This window comes from Canis aureus, chromosome 8 (genome assembly GCF_053574225.1).
Source record: "Canis aureus isolate CA01 chromosome 8, VMU_Caureus_v.1.0, whole genome shotgun sequence".
Taxonomy (NCBI): domain Eukaryota; kingdom Metazoa; phylum Chordata; class Mammalia; order Carnivora; family Canidae; genus Canis; species Canis aureus.
Genome location: NC_135618.1, coordinates 39,699,722 through 39,721,443, shown reverse-complemented (window position 1 = coordinate 39,721,443; position 21,722 = coordinate 39,699,722). Strand labels below are relative to the sequence as shown.

The following is a 21,722-nucleotide window of genomic DNA, read 5'->3' as shown; positions in this document are numbered from 1 at the left end:
CACCGCGGCGCCGGGCCCCGGCGCCCCCTGGGAGACAAAGGCCACGCTGAACCCGCCCACTCGCCCTCTGATTGGCTCCACTAGTCCCGGGGCCCCCTGGGAGATGTAGTTTAGGGCGTCCCCCCTAACTACATCGGACACACCGGCTCCACGCCAGGGTCCGAGGCCGCGGTTGCGCGGTGTTGGGGTGTGGGTCCCCGGGCGCGTTGCGCCTCCTCGGGCTATCTCTCCTTGGGGCAGAGTCCACGGCGTCGGCCGACTCCGTGTGCTGGGTGGTCTCGCCTCCGGTGCCTGCCTGTACGGTTCCGAGCCGACACTTGCCTTATATCCTCGGGCTTCTCTTCCCACCCACTCCCTCCTGCCCAGGCCTTTCCCCCTCAGAGCGAACGCCTCAGGGGACCCGCGGAGTGGGGGTCTCTGTGCCCTCACGCGCTGAAGCGAGCGCGGTGGCTGGGGTCTTGGAGGTGACGGCCGTCCCGCCCTAGGGCGCCGCCCAGGACTAGCCCGGCGCTGCGCCAGGCTCCGGAGCCTCAGCGGACGTAGCTGACACTGCCCCCACGGTGCAGGCTCTTTTGCCTACGTTATCTCATTGAAATTTCCAGGCCACCCATTTGACAGAAACAAGCTCAGAGAGGTGGAGTAACTGGCCCAGACCACACAGGTACATCTTGGAGTCCCCTTTTCTCCCTCATCACTTTGTGCATGTTGCAAACTCACTGGGTAGGCATGACCAAAGCACCCCGGGCCTCTCTGTAGGGGATGAGGATGGGGAGGTGACAGTGGAACAAGATTATGTAAACCGAACCTCAAAGGGTGCAAGGAAGGGGCACCTGGGTGGCTCCGTGGTTGAGCATCTGCCATTGCGTCAGGTGGTGATCCTGGGGTCCTAGGATGGAGTCCCAGATTGGGATCCGGGTAGGGAGCCTGCTTCTCCCTCTGTCTGCGTCTCTGCCTCTCTCTCTCTCTCTCTCTCTCTCTCTCGAATAAATAAATAAAATCTAAGATAGAAAGAAAGGGAGAAAGAAAAAGGAAGAGAGAAAGAAAGAAAGAAAGAAAGAAAGAAAGAAAGAAAGAAAGAAAGAAAGGAAGGAAGGAAGGAAGGAAGAAAGAAAGAAAGAAAGAAAGAAAGAAAGAAAGAAAGAAAGAAAGAAAGAAAAGAAAAAAAGAAAAGGTGCAAGGGAAGGGAGAAGTGTGTTCTTCACTAACCTGTAAATGTTTGGTGGTCAGGGACTGGGTGCCCAGAGCCAGCCTCTTAGTGAAGTCCCTAGAAATATTGGTAAAACGAACATTTTTTCGATGTTTTAAATTATAAAATGTTTAAATACGTGTAAAAAAAAGAATAACATGAACACCCACTTGCCCTCCATCTAGATTTAACAGTCAGAATAAATAATAAGTATAGCACTTTATAGTTTATAAAGCTTCTTGCTTGGCTTTACCATATTGCAAATGAAACTCTGGTTGGTCATTTGCTTCGACGTGGGTGGACCTGGAGGGTATTATGCTAAGTGAAATAAGTCAATCAGAGAAGGACAAACATTATATGGTCTCATTCATTTGGGGAATATAAAAAAATAGTGAAAGGGAATAAAGGGGAAAGGAGGAAAAAATAAGTGGGAAATATCAGAAAGGGAGACAGAACATGAAAGACTCCTCCTAACTCTGGGAAACAAACTAGGGGTGGTGGAAGGGGAGGAGTGCGGGGGGGTGGGGGTGACTAGGTGGCGGGCACTGAGGTGGGCACTTGACGGGATGAGCACTGGGTGTTATTCTGTATATTGACAAATTGAACACCAATAAAAAATAAATTTATTTTAAAAAAAGAAAAAGAAACTCTGGTTGGTGAACCAATCTGGGAACTATTCCAACTCCACTACTGAACAACCTCCACAGGTCAAGGCCATCTAGGAAGCTGCCTTCCTCTCCCTGTTTCCATCCCACTCAGGAGGTTGGAGGTTGCACCATAACTTGGTTTGCTATCAGAAAGCACAGTTACAAGTATGTTTCTCAGTGGGAAGTTTGTTGCCTGGAAATTCACTTTGAACGTGACACGTTAGCCTCTCAAAGTCTCAGATTTCTCCCTTAAAAGTCAATATACTGGAGGGTGAGGAAGAGTTTGGGTCACAATGGAATCCACTACTTCCAACTCCATATTAACAGAAGAATTCTTCTGTGATCTTGCCTACAGCTCTCTCAATAACCAATATGTACTATATATTTAAGTACCATAAACCTCCTTTATCATGATGGTTCTGGGGACAGGACTGATATCCTCTTGGAGGCTAAGCAAATTATAAAATAAGTTTTAAAACTATCTTTTTTCCCTTTTATAAAAGTAATACATGTTGATTAAAAAATCTCCAAGTGATGCAAAAATGAATGTGTTAGAAAGTGAAACCCTGATGGAATAAGTTAGAAAGGTGAAACCCAGGCATGAAGTAAAGGTTGGGGTGTCTGGGCTATACATTACTTAGGATAAGACCAGAGGTTGAAATACCTCTGCTTGCAGCAGCTGGGATGGATTTAGATGTATCATGTTGTTTCCAAATAAGGGCACGCATACTGTCACAGAGGCACAAGAAAGATTTCATCCACACTCCACTACAGCTGTACAAACATTTAAAAGGCATCCCAAAAGGTCTAATTGTCTTTTTACATTTCTTCATTAAAAAAAAAAAAACTACTGGAACCTCAAAAAATGGAAGCTCTTTCAGCTTCTCTTGACCCATAAATGCCTCAGTGGCGTCAAAACATTACCTTATAAGTCCATGACTCAGAGCTACTGGGTTGCTCAGTGAGTTGAACGGTTGACTCTTGGTTTCAGCTCAGGTCATACCTCAGGGTCATGATCTCAGGGTTGTGAGATCAAGTCCCATGTGGCGCTGCTAGTGGGGAGTCTGCTTGAGATTCTCTCTCTCTCTACCCCTCCTTCCCCCTAACCCCTGCTCATGTGCTCTCTCTTAAAAAAAAAAAAAAAAAGACAAATCTATGCCTTAGAATTGCCCCCTGTTGCAAAAGGTATCACTGCAATTGCAAAATATCCTGTTATAGACTGGAAAGCCCCAGTTCCTGCTTAATTCTGTTGTGGGGGCGATGCCTGGGTAGCTCAGCGGTTGAGCGTCTGTCTTTGGCTCAGGGCATGATCCCAGAGTCCTGGGATTGAGGCCTGCATCGGGCTCCCTGCAAGGAGCCGGCTTCTCCCTCTGTCTATTACTCTGCCTCTCAATCTCTCTCTCTCTCTCTCTCTCTGTCTCTCTCTCTCTCTCTCATGAATAAATAAATAAAATCTTAAAAAAAAATTCTGGGCAGCCTGGGTGGCTCAGCAGTTTAGCGCCGCCTTCAGCCCGGGGCATGATCCTGGAGACCTGGGATCGAGTCCCACATCAGGGCTCCCTGCATGGAGCCTGCTTTTCCCTCTGCCTGTGTCTCTGGTTCTCTCTCTCTCTATCTCTCTCTCTCTCTCTCCCTCTCTCATAAATAAATAAAATCTTTTTAAAAAATTCTGTTGTGGGTGTCTTAGTCTCAGCTTAAAGGACCCTAGCCAGTCAAGACAGGGTCAGTAACCCCAGGAACAGGAAATATCCAGCATGTTATTGCAAATTTCATTTCTGTCTCAGGAGAGGGAGGTTCCCTGTGGGGTGGCTGTGTTACTGCCTTCTGAAATCTTGCACAGGTCCTGGTCCCAGAGATGCTCAGTCAATACTCTTCCAGCTCAACCTGAGAATATCACACATCCAACATTTGTACCATAAATATGCATGCATTTGGGTCCATCCATTTCTTAGGGAGTATGTTGGGTTTAGGGTTATTTTCTCAGCAGGATCCAGAAAACTGGATGCTGTCAGCTAAGAAACCAAAAGGACTGAGTACTCGGTAAAATATGAAGTATGTGGACCAACTGGACAATAAGATCAATTAAACCAAGCAGAACTCATCAAAATCTTGGTCCCAACTGGTCACACACAGGCTGGTCAGGCACAGTGCTGTTTGTTCTGTCAGGCATCAGAATGTTGTATGTGACCTGTGGGAGCCGTCAGAATGGCCCGTTTTGAGCCTCATTGGTCAGCTTTAAAAGGAGCATCTGTAAATAAATAAATAAATAAATAAATAAATAAATAAATAAATAAATAAATAAAATAAAAATAAATTAAAGATAAAAGCATCTGTGGTTAGTGAGGAACAGTAAAATAATCAATTATTATCATGCATGTAGGCAATATTCCAAAATGGTTAAAAGAGGGAGTTTGAATCCTGGCTCAGTCACTGAGCAAGTCACTAAACCACTAATCCTGGATGTAAGTGAGGATGATGAATCTTGCCCTGAAGGGGTGCTGCAGAGATTTCAGGAGACAATGGATATAAAGCAAGCTGTGCCAGGCACAGAGTAAGCACCATTGTGTTACCGACAAAACATCCACAAAGCCAAAAACTTCATGAGAAATGCAGAAAGCTTAAGCCAGGACACATAAGTGATGCCAGCTAAGTGCCAGAAATATCACCATTTTTCAAGTATCATTGTAGCAATTGATATCGGAATGGATTATCAATGAATGCTAAAATCATGAGGTGAAAGATTGTGGGAGAACAAGACATTTCCACATGCTCAGGTCACTTACTAGTCACAAAGAAAAAAATGTCCTTTTACAATGGAGACATCTTGAGGATGCCTGAAAGTACCTTCAGTCTAATAATGAGGAAATCTTAATTAATTAAGGGACATTTTGCTTGGAATGGACTTTTCAAATATATTGTCTTGACAGAATTTTAAAAGGCTGGAAAGTGTGAAAGTGTTCTAGCAGAATCAGACTATAGAGATGTGGCAACTAAAAGTAGTGTTTTTTCAAAACAAAAAAAGCCGGGGATAAAAATCAGGGTATACAGAAAGACAGAAGCTGTCAATTGTGGAAGAAGTCCACTACCCCACGTACCACTTCCATTAGCTCTGGAGCAACTTCTGGAGACCACACTGGGACATGAGCTCCAAAGGACACCTATTCCTTTTTTCACCCTTGTTTCTCCAGCATCCTGGCATGGCGTCTAAAATATGTGTTCAGGGGCACCTGGCTGGCCAGTCAGTAGAGCATGTGACCCCTTGTTCTTGGGGTTCTGAGTTCAAGCCTCACACTGAGCATGGGGCTTACTTTAAAAACAAAAAACAAACAAACAAAAAACTTGTTCAATAAAAGTGCATGGACAAGCACCCTCCCTCATGGGGATGCTCTCGGGAAGCCAGGGCAGAGTAGGGAACAAACAAATCAGGATGACAGTTCCACACACAGCATTTGAGGCCTTTGTGATGCTGAAAGCACCAGACAACTGGAATGACATCAATAGGGGTGACACCAAGGCTGGTGGCCTGGCAGTGCCCTCCGGCTTCACCTCCTTCTTGGGCAGAGAAGGGCAAAACTTGCAGGGCTGCACTTGTTGCCCCCCGCAACCCTCATCATTTGCTCTGGAGGGTCCATAAAATCCTGAGTCTGGAGGAAAACGATTGGTCAAAAAGACTGACTCTCATTACGGTCCTCTGCAGCATGGGACCAGGGGCTTTGTTCCTGCTCCCCACACCCATATCCCGGGAGAAGGAGAGACAGAGGCATCTGAGTGCCTTCCCAGGATCGAGACCCTGGAATCCAGCCCCAGGCCCTCCCTCACATACTTACGCACTGCTCTACAGGCCAGTATGGGAAGGTGAGGGCTGGGGCACTATAGGAACACATGGCTGGCAAGGCCTTGAACCCTCCTAGCTGTGAAGGCCTCCAAATCTGTGAGAAAGAGAACACAAGAGTCATCACTGGAAACAAACAAACGATGACACTCATAGCTCAGTTCTCGCCAGAGTGCAGAGAGCATTTCCTGTGCTTTTCCGCTATTTCACAAGTGGCTTCTTTTTTACCCACCCTCTGGGTTCCAAGACAGAGGCTGTTTCAGACTGCTGGCTCCAGCCTTTCCTGGTCAACACCATGATCAAAACCCCCAGTGATCATCTGCTGGACTCCCTGGAGGAGCTGCTGCCCAATGACTTTGAGAAGTTCAAGTTTAAGCTGCAGAACACCAGCGTGGAGAAGGATCACTCCCGGATCCCCCGGGGCCAGGTCCAGAATGCCAAGCCAGTGAAGCTGGCCAATCTGATGATCAACCACTACGGGGAAGAGAATGCCGTGCGGCTGACCCTGCAAGTCCTGAGGGCCATCAACCAGAACCTCCTGGCAGAGGAGCTTGACAAAGCTATTGGCCCAGGTAAGCAGGTCCCATGCCCCTTCCTTTCGCAATGCAACTGCTGGCTGTTCATGGGGTGGGGTACAAGGTGCAAGAGGGAATTTGTGTTTAGACAAGTATGTTGTGACTTGAAGCTTAGGAGTCCCAGGTCTACTATGACTCCAGTGACACTGACTGACCAAGTCCTTTCTGCCACTAAGGTCTTTGGATCTGGGTTAGTATAGCTAAGGCTCCCAATGGCTTAAAAAAAAAAAAAAAAAAAAAAAGGTAAAAAAATAATAATAAATAAATAAATAAATAAATATGAGGAGGAGAAAGGCTGAGATTCTGACTGCAGGGCAGAATCAGGAGAGGCAGCTCTCTGTGTCTCTCATGGGTAAATAAATCTTTAAAAGAGAAAAAAAAGAATCAGGAGAGGCAGGAACTAGATGCCTGATCTTAGAGGGTCCTTAACTTCATTGTGATTAACTCCTATGTACCCACCAGTATCTTCAGAAGAGAAAAAAAAAATGCTTGCTAACTGCCCATATCAGCAGGGTCAACAAGTCATCCTCACAGTGAAATCTACCTAATTTCAGTTTTGAGCTCTTCTCTGACACATTTCACAAAGGTATTCTAAAATTCTCAATTCTTTTCCTTCCTTTATCTTTTCTCTTTCCTTGTTTTCCTTCCTTCTCCTCCTCCTTGTTCTTCTATTCCTGTTTTGTTGTAACTTCCTTATTTCATCACACTGTGATCAGTGAATGTGGTCTATTGAATTTTTGCTTCTAAAGACTTTTTTTTTTTTTAAGATTTTGGGGAGGACCAAATACATGATGGGCTTAAAAAACATTGGCTAGTGTTTAAGTATTTCTTCTACTTTTAAAGACTTTAAGGACACATTAGAAATATTTTCCATGTGTTTTTCAGAAGTAGAAATGTTTAAATAACATAAAAGTTCTCTACTCTTTGGAAGAGTGATGGACTAAACCATAATCTGAGTCCAGTGTAATTTGATGAGTAGAATTTTTTTTTTGATGAGTAGAATTTTTTAAGTTAATTTTCATATTTTAAAACCTGGTTATTAGCATATTTAGCGCTTTTCATTAATTCTAGAGACAGCTTGGGGAACTTGCCTTTTCCTAGGAAGTAAAGTGTTCGCAACAGCAAAGTTTTTTAAAGAGTTTTAAATATCTCTGAAGCAATTTAATAAGAGCCTCTTCTACTAAAATTTAAGGCGCTGATTATGGGTGCTTCATTTCCTTACTAGAGTAGGGTTTGCAAGTTATAGCTGAAGAAGATATTTCAGGAATTCTTTAGAATGTTAACAAATATATAAGGGGATCTCTGGTGGCTTAGCGGTTTAACACCTGCCTTTAGCTCGGGGCATGATCCTGGAGTCCTGGGATCAAGTCCCACGTTGGGTTCCCCACATGGAGCCTGCTTCTCCCTCTGCCTGTCTCTGCCTCTCTCTCTCTCCATCTATCATGAATAAATAAATAAAATCTTTCTTAAAATACTTAATTCAAATTTTATTAATTTTTCTAATTTGTTTCCAACAAATTTGTTAAAATGTGTCATTCACCAAATTTTGAAATTCTAGAGGCCACCAGGGTGATAATTTGTGCTTAAACTCCTTTTACACAGACCTTGAAATTAAGCCTTTGTCATTTCTATTTAATGAAATTGTATCCTGAAACTTCCAAGCAAGCTGTTTAAGAAAGAAAAATCAGGGGATCCCTGGGTGGCTCGGCGGTTTGGCGCCTGCCTTTGGCCCAGGGCGTCGTCCTGGAGTCCCAGGATCGAGTCCCAGGATCGAGTCCCTGGGATCGAGTCCTGGGACCGAGTCCCGTGTTGGGCTCTGAGTGGAGCCTGCTTCTCCCTCTGCCTGTGTCTCTGCCTCTCTCTCTCTCTCTCTCTCTCTGTGTGTGTCTCATGAATAAATAGATAAAATCTTTTTCAAAAAAAATCACCATTTACACTTACTTATCTGTATGTTAGGATTTTCTTCACATCATGAAACCAAAGAATAAAACAGAAGTAAATTAGTTTCTAAAGTTTTAACTGTCCTTCAAATCCTGTTTTCAAATTTTTGTGCCAAATATAATTCTTCTTTATTAATTAATTTTATAAGTGAATTTTGTACATCATAATCACACCCACATTTATACCAGTAAACTAGAGTTTTTATCTATTTTACTAACTAAGAATTTCGTGTAGGACTTTATACTGAAAACAAGTTCTCATGCCAAAGAACTCTGAAAAGTACTATTTGGGAAATATATAGCAAATAATTAGTATTCTCTTACTTAATGGTAATTGACTGTCATTGCCTAGAACATTCTGAACTTCTGTAATTTATTTTTTGTTTTAAGATTGTATTTATTTATTCATGAGAGACATAGAAAGAGAGAGGCAGAGCAGAGAGCCCGATGTGGGACTCGATCCCCCATCGTGCCCTGAGCCAAAGGCAGATGCTCAACCACTGAGCCATCCAGGCATCCCTGAACTTCTGTAATTTCTGAGGTGATTTTTCCCTTCTCTTCCTTCTCCCAACCCCTGGCCCTGAGCCCTGCACATTCTCATGCCTTTGCATCCTGTTGTCTTTGCAGAGTATCTGATACAAGAAAGTGGCACATACAGTTTAGCAATGTCTTGTTCCTTTGGGGAGAATAAGTCCAAGGGCCTGAAGATATCAGATGGCCTGGAAGGTGAGAGGCAGCGGCAAAGTGGTGATGGGGCTGTCAGCCTGCCAGCCAACCAGCATGAGGCTGGAAAGGGATCCCAGAAGAAGCCTCAGAGCAGACGGAGAGATCAAAAGAGCTCCGGGTGCCCGGATATGCTGGGTAAGCCAGGGGCCAGGAGCCTCAGTTCGTCCTCCAAGAGAAGCCCATTCCCTGGCAAGCTGCAGGGGGAGAAGGGGAGTCCTACTGACCATCTACGCTGGAATGCCAGCTCCTTAGGACTCCAAGAACTCTCCTCTGGGTCGTTTACTGGGTCCCTGGGAAGAGTAAAATCCAAGATACCTGAAGAACGTTTATCATCAGGACAGAGGCGACCCAGAAGTCTTGAATTCACCATTTTTTCAAGAGAGAGAGAACTCCTCAATCCAGAAACTCTTCTGTCTCAAGAGAAAATGAGAAGTGATCATACAGACTCAGCAGCTACCCCCAGTGAAGTGGCCACTCTGGATGTAGGTGCTACTGTGGCTCCAGAGAAAGGCTCCAGGAATCCAGAACATTCCATGATCCCAAAAGAAGGAGCATTCAGGAAAACACTTTCCAATGTATCATTGTCCAAAGGCAAGACAACCTGTGAGCATCCAGAATCTATAGGGCCTTCAAAGAAAAATGGAATTGAGGGTCAAGAACCCCCTGAGACCTCGAGGGAGGTGGCAGGTGGTGAGCTCCATCAGCCTTCAGGTCCAGAAGTCCCTCCTTCGTCAGGTAAGGAAGGATCCCGGAACTCAGAAGACCTGGCATCCTTAGGCATGGTGACCTGTGCAGGTGTTCCCTCACAAGCCTTTTATCTCCACTGTGTTTATGTCACCAGATCCCTGAGTGCCCCCCAAGATCCCCAACACTTTGAGAATCTGAGGTAGGCTGTGAATCCTGAAAAAGATGCATGTATGCACATCTTCATAAAATGTTGCATCAAAGTTCAGTTAGTTCTTAGACACTCTGAAATCCTTTAGAATTCCAAGGAATTCATGGACCTCAGTCTGAGCCTCTGGGAAATATTGGGTAAAAATACCCTCTTCTCACAATGAACCCGTGGGACCCTGCCATTCACCTCCCCGAGCAGGGAAGAGAGCTGTTGGCTAAAATCCTAAATCTCTTTTACTAAGGAGGCAGAAATTAGGATTATGTTGGGTTGTGGATGACAGAAACACCAAAATAACGCTAACTGAAACAAGATAGAAGTTTGTTTCTCCTTCACATAAGTAACACACTGATGGTCCAGAACAGATGTGATACTCCATGGGCCAGGAACCCAGGCTCTTACTGTTTTTCTGCTCCACAAAGTTTGCTCTCAAACTCATGGTCTTAGATGGTGGCATCCTTATTCCAAGCAGTGGGATAGAAGGACAAAGGAGAAGAGTATCACTTAGGGAAGGTTTCCAGAAGTTTCTAGAAGCCGCTCATGATGCCTTCATTTATATCCCTTTGGCCAGAATATAGTCAGTAGCCACACCTAACTGCAAAAAATGCTGTGGGTTTTTTTTTGGGGGGGGGGTGAGAAGCCATCAATTGATAGGCTGCAATCAATTCTATCACAAGAGGAGGGAAGAATGGTTACTAGGAGGGCCTCTCACAGTCTCACAGCTATGATACAAATTCCTGGGACCTTGTGAGAGAAGGTGGGAGGGATCTAATGGATTGAGTGTGCTTCTGTTTCTTCTTGTACTTCCTGTCATTTCTGCTTTTTTAAGTTGTGTTATAGTCTTGGGGCACAGCTAGTCATAGCTGTTTGTCATCATGGTAGGTTATACCCTTCAGCCTTAAAAAGCCAAGTCTCTTTTCTTACTTCCATTTAGTTCTTCCTGAACCTGGAAGTGAGGAGAAGTCCCATTCGTTCTTTCATTCAACACACACTTCTCAAATCCTTATTATGTGCCAGGGACTCTGCTAGGGGTTAGGTTATGTACTCGGGAGCTTCCACTTGGGTCATGAGCAGCCTGGGTGGTTTTAAGTGGTAAAGCAAACACTAGTCAGAACATCTCACTGCCTTTATATCACCTGCTAGGTTCGTGTATGTGCAGGAGGAAGGGATAGGATTTGTAACAAAAGGCCTTTCTTTAGGAGAAGTATCCAGGAATTCCAAGTCTCAGGACTTCCATGAGTCTAGCCCTTAGCCCTCACTTCCACTGGGTGGTTTGCTACCTGCTGGAGTGAAGTCAGGGGAGGACAAGCTAGAAGTGGCCACAGCCTGACCAGGACCTCATGTCCCAGACACGAGATAGCTCTCTCCGCTGTGTCTTGTAGCACGCCTTCATTACATTTTGGATTTGTCACTCAAGAAATTTTTCTGCTGCCATATCCCCAGGGAAGCCACAGGATGAGGCCATGTATCCCCTTGGCCATGCCCAGGAAGGAGATCCAGCTGATGGCACCTATGTGCATGATTCCTACAGACCTGCCATTGGTTCTGAGGATCTCAAGACTTCAGGCAGATACTCACCCAGCTGCCTCTCAAGCCAGGCCTCACTGCCTATAAAGAACTCTGGAGACGTCCAGCAGAAGGAGGACCTGCAGATGGCTATCTTGAGCCCCAGGTCCCTGCCACAGTGTGAGCGACACATGAAGCAGGTCCAGCTGCTCTTCTGTGAGGACGACAGGGAGCCTATCTGCCTCATCTGCAGTCTGAGTCAGGAACACCGAGGCCACCGGGTACGCCCTATTGAGGAGGCTGCCCTGGAATACAAGGTAGGGCTTTTTTGGGTGGGGGGGAAGCTTTTTAAAGTAGCCAGTAGCTACTTTATTTTCCCAACAACGCTGGGATGTTGGTGCATTAGGCAGCATTCTTGGGCTGTAACTGGCAAAAATATAATACAAACCAGACCAGCAAAGACGAAATTTATTGGTTCATGTAGCTAAGATCCAAGGGCACTAGCTTCAGGTATGGCTGAATCCAGGTGCCCACATGTCATTAAGAATCTCTTTCTCACCGCCTCTTGGATCTGCTTCCCTTGGTATGATGGATTCATTCTTCTTTCCTGGGCACCCTCCCTGTGCACTTGGCTACAGCACCCTCAGCTTTACTCCATAAGGCAGATTTTTTCCCTCTAGAGTTGTCACCAACTAAGGATGGCAGAAGCCAAGTTTAGGCTTTAACAAGTGCCCTTTTCCAGGTGAAAATTCAAAAGCAGCTGGAGTATGTGAAGGAGTTGAGAAAATCTGGGGAGGAGCAGAGATCTCAGGGAGATAAGAAGACTGCGAAATTTCTGGTAAGGCCAGGGGTGTTCTGTGTCCAGTCCTTGCCTGAGTTCCCCCCTACAAAAGGAGAGAGGGGACCAAAAGTGAGCAGAAGGTCTCCAAATTATGTTCTGGTTCATAGGGAAGCAGAACTGATCACATATTTAGAACCTCCTGCTCTAAAGGGGGCAGAGAGGTATCAGGAATCCAAGGATGAGCTTGTTCCTGGAGAGACCCAACTGCAGCATAGGAGGGAAATTTCCAAGGAGCCTGTGCTTTCATATTCACCACAAAATGGTTTAGAGAAATTAACACCACAACAGTGGCTGTTGCTGAGAGATGGGATTGGGGAAATGGGAGGAGAGATTTTTCCATTTTAAATACTCCACTGTATCATCTTTATAATTGTTGTCCATTTTATTTTAAAAAAAAACATGGATTTTAAAAATTCAAATAGTTAGAGATTTTCTTTAAAACTATTATTTTGTGATGCCGCAGATTTCAATAAATACACTTATCGGCCTTTTTCTGTTAAACCTGGACATGTAAATCACTTCCATTTTCCCTGCAGGCAAATTCACCTATACCAAAGTGCCTTAATTTGTCTGACCCATTTCTGTTGGCTGGATCCCATCTCTCACACCACAATGGGAAACAGACAAAGATAAGAAAGGGCAGGAATGGGGGCGGGTATAGCATTGGCCCAGGTGTCTAACTTTTGGGAAACTCATGAAGGGTATGTAGTAAAAGAAAACCACTTTCCAGGGTGCCTGGCGGCAGGGATCAGTCAGTTAAAAGTCCAACTCTTAATTCCAGGTCAGATAATGGTCTCAAGGTCATGAGATTGAGCCTCTGAGTTTGGCTCCACACTGGGTGTGGGGTCTGCTTAAGATTTCTCTCTCTCCCTCTCTCTCTGCCCTTCCCCTCACCACCTTGCCCACTCACCAGCTCCCACTTTTTCTAAAAACAAAAAAAAAAAAAAAACAAACAAAAAACCCTTTCCTATAATCCCAGGTGGCTTGGAACTTGTGGGTGAAGCAGAGGTCAGAAATGCCCCCTGCCATGAAGGTGAGACAGAAGCCTGGGCCACAGGGAAAGTCAGGGAGACAAGATCTGGTCTTCCCTTAAAATGTTCACAGTGACATGAGCTCCTGAGGAAAATGATGCTGTTTTCAAAACTTCTGCTCTTCCTCCTTCTTTCAATAGTTAAATATATATATACATATATAATCATATGGAAGAGGGAGGGGAAACTTTTCTTTACAGCACAATGACACTAAGATAAGTGTGGAAGAATGGGGTGCCTGGCTGGCTCAGCCAGAAAGCATGCAACTCTTGATCTCAGGGTTGTGAGTTCAACCCCACAATGGCTGTAGAGATTACTTAAATAAAAATTGGGGGGCTCCCTGGGGGGGCTCAGTGGTTTAGCACCTGCCTTTGGTCCACGGCATGATCCTGGGGTCCCAGGGTCAAGTCCCGTGTCAGGCTCCCTGCATGGAGCCTGCTTCTCCCTCTGCCTGTGTCTCTGCCTCTCTCTCTCTCTCTCTCTCTCTATGTCTATCATGAATAAATAAATAAAATCTTAAAAAAAAAAGCCTGGGTGTTTTTTAAAAAATTAATTAATTAATTAATTAATTAAAATTTAAAAAAAGGACTAAAGAGATTAAAATGATGACACTAATTAAGTCCAGTCTTAGAAGATCCAAAAGGGGAATGCCTGGGTGGTACCCTCTGCCTTCGGCTCAGGTCATGATCCCGAAGTCCCGGGATCAAGTCCCACATCGGGCTCCCCGTGGGGAGTCTGCTTCTCCCTCTGCCTGTGTCTCTGCTTCTCTCTCTGTGTGTTTCTCATGAATAAATAAATGAAATCTTAAAAAAAAAAAAGAAAAGAAAAGAAAAGAAAAAAGGAAGATCCAAAAGGGCTTCTCCCTCCATGGAGGAATGAGAAGGTTCCCTTAGAGCCACTTCACCTTTCCTCAAAACTCTCTAGTCATGAGGAGGAAAAGGGAGATAGAACATGGGCCAGATGGCTGACCTATGTGCAGTTGTAGTAGAAGTCAAGTTCACCTACATTCACATTAATGGACTGACTGCCTCCATTCAGAGCCACACTGAGGCCCTTCTGCCTGCCAGCACTTTGGCAGCGGGGTGGAGAGAAGTCTCCTTCCTGGACACTTGGTGGTCATAACCTTATCCACTTACAGCCCCAGGCATATGCTATCCTCACACTGACCTTCAAGGAAGGGAAAATGTGATACCAGGTATCCTAGTGTCCTGTGGCTGCCATAACAGAGCCCCACAGACTGAATGGCTTAAACCACAGAAATATAGTCTTTCACAGTTCTGCAGGCCAGAAGTCTACAATCAAGGTGTCAGCAGGACTGTTCCTTCTGAGGGCCATGAAGGAGAGACGTCTTCCAGGCCTCCCTTCTCAGCTTGTAGATGTCATCTTTCCCTTGTGTTTCTTTCCTGTGTCTGTGTCCCAACATCCCCATTCCAGTGGCCCACTTCACCATGACTTCATCTAAACTAATTATATCTGTAATGATGCTATTTCCAATAAGATCATATTCTTTAGGTACTAGGTTAGGACTTTAACATAAATCTTGGAGGGGATACAAATCAACCCAGAACACTAGGTTTTAGGGCATTTTACAAGAGCCAGCCCTGGCCACCCTCAGTCTGTTCTGGAAGGTTCTGGCCCATTTTGCCTACTGCTCTGAAATCCAGGCCTCCAAGAAGCTGAGGAAGCATGCTTCTTATTCGCCTCCAGGAAGTGGGCTTCTGGGGATCCCCTGGGCATACACATCCAGCACACTGCACAGACCCCTACACTTTTTTGTTCCCCAGAAACAAATGGAAACCCAGAAGCAGAGAATCCAGCACCAAATAGAGCAACTGTACCATATTCTGGAGCAGCAAGAGAAGTTCTTTGTGGCCTCATTCGAAGATCTGAACCGGACCATTGGCCAGGTCAGGGAGACGTATAGCACCCAAGTGTCCAGAGACATTGCCCTCCTCGACGAGCTAATTGGAGAGCTGGAGGCCAAGCAATTCCAGCCGGAGTGGGAGCTCATGCAGGTGAGTGTGGCTGGGCCTGGCTTTCCCCTTCCCACTGTCCCCAGTAAGATATCATGAGCTCCCAGCACTGTCATTAGCTCTGCTCAAGTCAGTACAAGACAAGGGTCTGGTACCCAGATCCCTTTGATGAGCTCTCAGGAGTCCAGGGTGGCCCAGTTTTCAAGGGATCCCCTGGCATCTCCCAGAAGAGACAAGCAGGGTTTGGGTGCAGTTCTATTGTAAGCCCCACCAGGCTGCCACTTTGGGTGATGAGAATTAGAATGGGGGAGAGGTGCCCCAGTTTTGCTGACAACCTGGGGATATGAGCCCAGGAGGAAAGACCAGGAGTCAGCGCAGCCCCTAGGAGACTGGTAACGGGGAGCTTCCTTCTTTTCTCTCCTAGGACATCGGAGTCACCCTGCACAGGTACTGAGAGATCCCTTCGTGTTACCTTGGGTATCCTGCAGGAAGCTGTGGGGGAAGCATTCCTAGGACGGAGATGCTCCCAACCCCGGGTCTGACTCCTTCTGGGCTCCTCCCATCTCCTGCAGCTCCTAAGGCCTCTCTGGATTTGTGTAGGGAAAATGGGAGTGTGGTCAGGAGGGAGAGCATGGGCTGAAGACTGGAAAGAACGAACACAGCCTATCATGCTAATGATGGTTCCTAAGAAACCTCCCTAAAGATCGCCAATTTTGCCTCAAGAATACTGTTCCTGCGGAAGTGCCTCCCTCCCTGAGGCCACAGTGCTTATGGTCTCAGGGAGGGAAGTATTTTCTAGGAGTCGTGATGCTCTAACCCCAGACAGGGGAAGGAAGGGGAGGGGAGGGAGGAGGCTGGACATTACAATCACTCCGGGAGCTTTACAAAATCCTGACCTCCAGGCCTTGGCACACAAATTAAATCCAAATCTTCAAAAGTGTGACCCTGGCATAAGTTTTTTGGTCTTTTCCTCTTTTCTGGTGGGAAAATACATATAACATGGAATTTACCACTCTAACCATTTTTATTTTTTAAGTTATTTATTTATTTATTTATTTATTTATTTATTTGAGACACACAGAGAGAGAGGCAGAGACACAGGCAGAGGGAGAAGCAGGCTCCATGCAGGGAGCCTGATGTGGGACTCAATCTCGGACCCCAGGATCATGCCCTGAGTCAAAGGTAGACACTCAACCATTGAGCCACTCAGGTGTACCCACAACCATTTTTAAATGTGCTGTTCAGTGGCATTAAGTACATTTGTATTATTGTGCAATCAACACCACCTTTGTCTCCAGCACTTTTTCATCTTCCCAAATGGAAACGCCATACTATTAAAACGTAACTCCCCATTGTTCCCTCACTCAGCCCCTGGCAACCACCGTTCTACATTCTGTCTTTACGGATTTGACTACTCTAACTGCTTCACATAAGTGGAATCATACAGTATTTGTGCTTTTGTGTCTGGCTTATCTCACTTAGCATAATGTCATCAAGACATTCACATTGTACAATGTGTCAGAATTTCATTCTTATGTAAGGCTGAATAATATTCCATTGTGTATACATACCACAATTTGTTTATCCCTTCATCCATCAATGGACACTTGAGTTATTTCCACCTGTTGGCTATCGTGAATAATGCTGTTGTGAATATTGCTGTACATATATCTGTTTGAGTCTCTGCTTTCAATTTTTTTGAGTATATACCTAGAAGTGGAATTGATGTGTCATATGGTAATTCTATGCTTAGTTTTTTGAGGAACCACTATATTATTTTCTACAGTGTCTGCACCATTTTACATTCCTGCCACCCATGCACAAGGGTTTTCCCACATCCTTGCTAATACCCGTCATTTTGATTTCTTCAAAAATAATAACCATTCTAATGAGTCATATCTCATCGTATTTTTTCTTATTTCTTATCATTTTTATCTCAACAGAAAAGGACTAAAGAAGTGTAATTAATTTGACATAGATAATTCCGGGATGGACATTTCAATATCACACCATTATAAGGCCTTTAGTAAAACTCACTGTGGTTTTTATGTCAGTGGTTTTTAAAACTCTTCAGGTGATGCCAATCTGTGGCCAAAGTTGAGAACCAGTGTTTAAAACTCAGAGTCCAGGGAAGACTTTCATTGCAAAGTCCAGGTGGATTGGGTGTCCCCTGTAGAGGCTGCACTTTATTGCCATCTCATGGGAACTTGAGCTACCCCTATGCACCAGCCCTCTCTGGCCAACAGTCTTTTGTCTCTAGGGTCAAGATGGTGACTGTTCCTAAGCTGTGGAACACTCCCCTAGAGGTGGAAAAAAAGATCCAGTTGTTCTACCGGAAATCAGAGTTTGTAGAGAAGAGCATGAAGTACCTCTCAGGTAGGTGGGCTTGGGGGGGGGGGGGAATGGGAGGCACTTCCCTCCTTCCTAGGAGGCTCACCTCCTCCCTGAGTTCCAGGTGGCCCAGAACCCTCTGACATCCCTTCTTCATCTCCCATGGCCTTTCTAATGCTGCCTTCAGCCTCTTTCTGATCCGTCTCTAGCTGGGGAACCTAACTCAAGCTCCCTTTCTTCTTTTAGAAATGCTGCGTTCAGAAATAGATATCTTCAATGGTGAGTATGGTGATGGAATAATGTGCTTGCCGGGGGTTACTGTGATATTCCCTATGCTGTTGATTTCTGGGCATTATTTAGAAAAGAGAAAAACACCTGCAACAAAGGCAAAAAAAAAAAAAAAAAAAAAAAAAAAGCTTTCATAGGCTCTGTGCTGGACTTGTTCCCTGGGTCAACTCATCAGACCACAGAGTCTTCAAGGCAGGCCCCAGGGTCTAGGAGGAATGGGGTTAATCCAAGCAGAGGAAGCAAGGTCCTGAGTTGGGGTGGGGGTTCTTGTCTTTCCTTGTTGTGGTGACCAGGGTAGATTTAACCTCTCTGAATTGAAATACTTAGGTTTTTTCCCCCATCTTCTTTCTCTCTGTAGTTCCAGAACTCATCTGTGCTCAGGCACATGCCGGTAAGTGCCCAGACTAAGACAAGTGGACTTCACCTGCTGAGTCCCTATGCTGACCTCCAGTGCATTCAAGAAGACTGTCCCTCCAAGTGTCTTGGAGGTGGGGAGAACCCTGTAGGTATGTTGCCCATGGACCCCCAACTAGGTATTCTAATTCTTTCTGCAGCTAATGTGATTCTGGATGCAGAAACCGCCCACCCCAATCTCATCTTCTCAAATAATCTGAAGAGCGTGAGACTTGGAAACAAGTGGAATCGTCTGCCTGACAATCCAGAAAGATTTGATAGTTGCATCATTGCCCTAGGCCTTCCAAGCTTCTTCTCTGGCCGCCATTACTGGGAAGTAGAGGTGGGAAACAAGACAGGGTGGATCCTGGGCATCTGCAAAGCATCCATGAGCAGGAAAGGGAGCATGACTCTGTCACCTGACAATGGCTACTGGGTGGTGATAATGATGAAGCGGAGTGAGTACCAGGTGTCCACCATTCCCCCAACACGCCTGCAATTAAGGGAACCTCCCAAACGTGTGGGCATCTTCCTGGACTATAAGGCTGGAGACATTTCCTTTTACAATGTAACAAACAAATCCCTCATCTATGCATTCACTGGCTTCTCTTCCTCTGAGCCCCTCCAGCCTATCTTCAGCCCTGGAACACATGATGGAGGGAAGAACATGGATCCTCTGACCATCTGTCCAGTGGGTGACCAGGAACCTCACTGAGTGCCCTTTATATCTCTCTTCTGGCTTCCAGCCTTGAATCTTGGATCTGTACACTCAACTGTCATTATTGAATGCCCACTGGGTTCCAGCTGCTGTGGGTATAATATAACGAATTAAGAAAAGAGTTCCTGTGCCTATGGAATGGTAGCAGAAATAAACTAGGTACACAAATACTTGTAAGCCAAAGGTGAAGAGAACACATGTACTCATGACACCTCAGAGGAGGAAGTACATAGCTGTTGCTTAATGAATCCTTGTATGAATTAGCACCCTAAGATGCCCAAGGCAGAGATCTTACCCTCATTTTCCCTCAGAACTCTGTGGCAAGGATGTGTCCCTTCATTCTGTTCTCTTCTTTCGTGAGGACTTGGAAAGCTGAGATAAAACAAGTTGACTAGTTTGTTCTCTTTTTGTACCTGGATTAATGAGCTATGGATCTTAAGAGAATTGGCTAGGCCTCATAAATAAATTAGAAAACTTGGTCATAATTGCACTTAGTCTGCATTCAATCTGTTATTTAGTCAATCATTGTGAGATCCCATTTTCCTACTGAACATGAAAAAGATGGAGCTGCTATTGTGGGAAAATATTTGACACATATTCCGAGTGTCAGATTTTTAAAAAATTCTGTCCTGATCTGTACCTGAAAATCTGTTCTATTTCACAGATACCCCATTTACAGAGATGTAAAGAGAAAGGATGTAAGAGGGAAAAAAATAATCAAATGAAGATTAGATTCCAAACCCCTCCACCCCAACTCATCTTTCCATCTTCACACTAGAGCCTAGACTAGATCCAAGTTTTCCATGATTGTGACCAGAAAACACAGGCCCTGATTTCTTCATGGAGCTTTGTTCTGTGCACATAGTCCATACTCTGATAGAGTTCATGGGCTCTATTTGCTTAGCTGTTCCCAATTCTCTCTTGCTATACCCTTCCCATGAACAGCTTCCTGTATTCTTTCCATTACTGCCTATACACATTTTTTTCTATTATTCCTAAAATGGCTCCAGAATGTGAACTATTTGATAACACTTGCTATAGTTGGCCATACAATCCTTCATCAAGATTAAATAATGTTTCATGCCCAAAGCAATGTTTTTGTCATTTGAAAATTTGTGCTCATTCATTAGAGATGAAATGGAGTTTTGCCTGTTTTATTTCATTATCTGTTAGTGACACTGTGAATTTTCCACGTGGACTTCGAACTTTTGATTCATTCTACAGAAATAGCACAGCTCCTTTGACTACTTGTTATGTAGAATCTAGATATTGAACTTTAGTTGTCTGTAGTACTTCTTGATAAGTATTTTAGATACTAAACATTTGTATTTTTAAGATGAAAATTTCCCCATCTGGTGTTTTCTTTATTGAGATATAATTCACAAACCATAAAATTCACCCTTTTAAAGTGTATAATTGAGTTTTAGTATATTCACAATGTGTACAAACATCACGACTAAATTCAGATCATTTTCATCACCCCAAAAACAAGCCCTGCATCCACTGGCAATCATCTGCCACTCTCCATACCCTCAGCCCCTGGCAACTATTACCCTACTTTTTGTCTCTATAAATTTGCTTATTCCAGACATTTCATGTACGTAGAATCATACAAAATGTGGCCTTCTGTGACTGGCTTCTTTCACTTGACATAAAGTTTTTGTGGTCCGTCCACATTGCAGCATGTATTAGTACTCATTGCTATTGCTGAATAATCATGTTATATGAATATACATCTTGTTTAGCCAATCATCAGTTAATAGACATAAAGATTGTTTCTTTTCAGCCATTACAAACACTGCTGCTATTCACATATAGGTGTGGTATGGACATATGTTTTCACTTTTCTTGAGTTTATGCCTAGGAATGGAACTGCTACACCATAGTAATTCTATGATAATATTTTGAGAGACTAACAAACTGTTTCCAACATGGTGATGCATATTTTCAAATGCCTTTTTTTAAAAGCTTTTGGGGTTTTTTTAGATTTTGCTTACTTGAGAGAGAGATACCGAGAGAGAACACAGGGAGGAGAGTGAAGCAAACACTCCACTGAGCAGGGAGCCTGAGATGAGGCTTGATCCCAAGACCCTGAGATCATGACCTGAGCCAAAGGCAGACGATTAACCACTGCGCCCCCCAGGTGCCCCCCGTTTTTTAATGGTATTTTTTGGGATCTTTTCAAATGTTAATGATAGTTTCGTTTTCATGACTTCATAGCCTTTGCCTTTGTCTTTTGTCAGTTGGCTGGAGCTTTCTGTAAGTTGGAAATGTATAATTCTTTATGTGGTCTTTCTTTTACAATTATTTTCCATTCTACTACTTGTTTATTATTGTTGGGGTTTTTTTAAAGTATGTATGTATTTATTTATTAATTTATGAGAGAGAGAGATAGAGGTAGAGACACAGGCAGAGGGAGAAGCAGGCTCCATGCAGGGAGCCCGATGTGGGACTTGATCCCAGGACCCCGATCACGCTCTGAGGGAAAGGCAGGCATGCTCAACCGCTGAGCCACCCAGGTGTCCCTATTACTGGTTTTTTGTTTTTTCGGGTTTGTTTTTTTTTTTTTGTTTTTTTTTTAGTTTTCTTAAAAATACAGTTATACAGGACTGTATCTTACTTCAAGGCATTTCAGTTGTTTTGCCTCCACATTAATGTTATTTTAATTCTTTTAATTGTGTTCTTTTAATTCCATCTTTTGTATATAGTATAAGGACACGAGTCTTTCTTTCCAGAAGAATGGATAATTTTTGCTAGCATCATCTATTTTACACTAAGTTGAAATGCTACCCTTTTATATGGGTTCCATACATTCAGATCAACTTTGACGCTTATTATTCTTT

The 21,722-nt window shown here is 44.3% G+C and overlaps 1 protein-coding gene and 1 long non-coding RNA gene across 3 annotated transcripts; one reads left to right on the top strand and one right to left on the bottom strand.

Annotated features, from left to right (window-relative positions):
- The first annotated feature begins 106 nt into the window (after window positions 1–106).
- On the top strand, window positions 107–19,364 carry MEFV (MEFV innate immunity regulator, pyrin). 2 transcript variants are annotated; one of them, XM_077906338.1, is made up of 10 exons: window positions 107–661; window positions 8,808–9,641; window positions 11,242–11,621; window positions 12,047–12,142; window positions 14,961–15,191; window positions 15,574–15,596; window positions 17,410–17,525; window positions 17,727–17,759; window positions 18,127–18,159; window positions 18,323–19,364. In XM_077906338.1, the coding sequence occupies exons 2-10, from the start codon at window positions 8,846–8,848 to the stop codon at window positions 18,874–18,876; spliced, it is 2,262 nt and encodes a 753-aa protein (XP_077762464.1). In that variant the 5' UTR covers window positions 107–661; window positions 8,808–8,845; the 3' UTR covers window positions 18,877–19,364. The 2 variants fall into 2 exon arrangements, with proteins under 2 accessions (XP_077762464.1, XP_077762463.1); XM_077906337.1 differs by lacking the exon at window positions 107–661 and adding an exon at window positions 5,881–6,237.
- On the bottom strand, window positions 3,365–5,899 carry LOC144318900 (uncharacterized). The gene is made up of 3 exons (XR_013384864.1): window positions 5,661–5,899; window positions 4,920–5,140; window positions 3,365–4,081 (listed from the first exon to the last, which is right to left on the bottom strand). It is a non-coding gene; the product is annotated as an uncharacterized LOC144318900 (long non-coding RNA).
- Window positions 19,365–21,722: the final 2,358 nt, after the last annotated feature.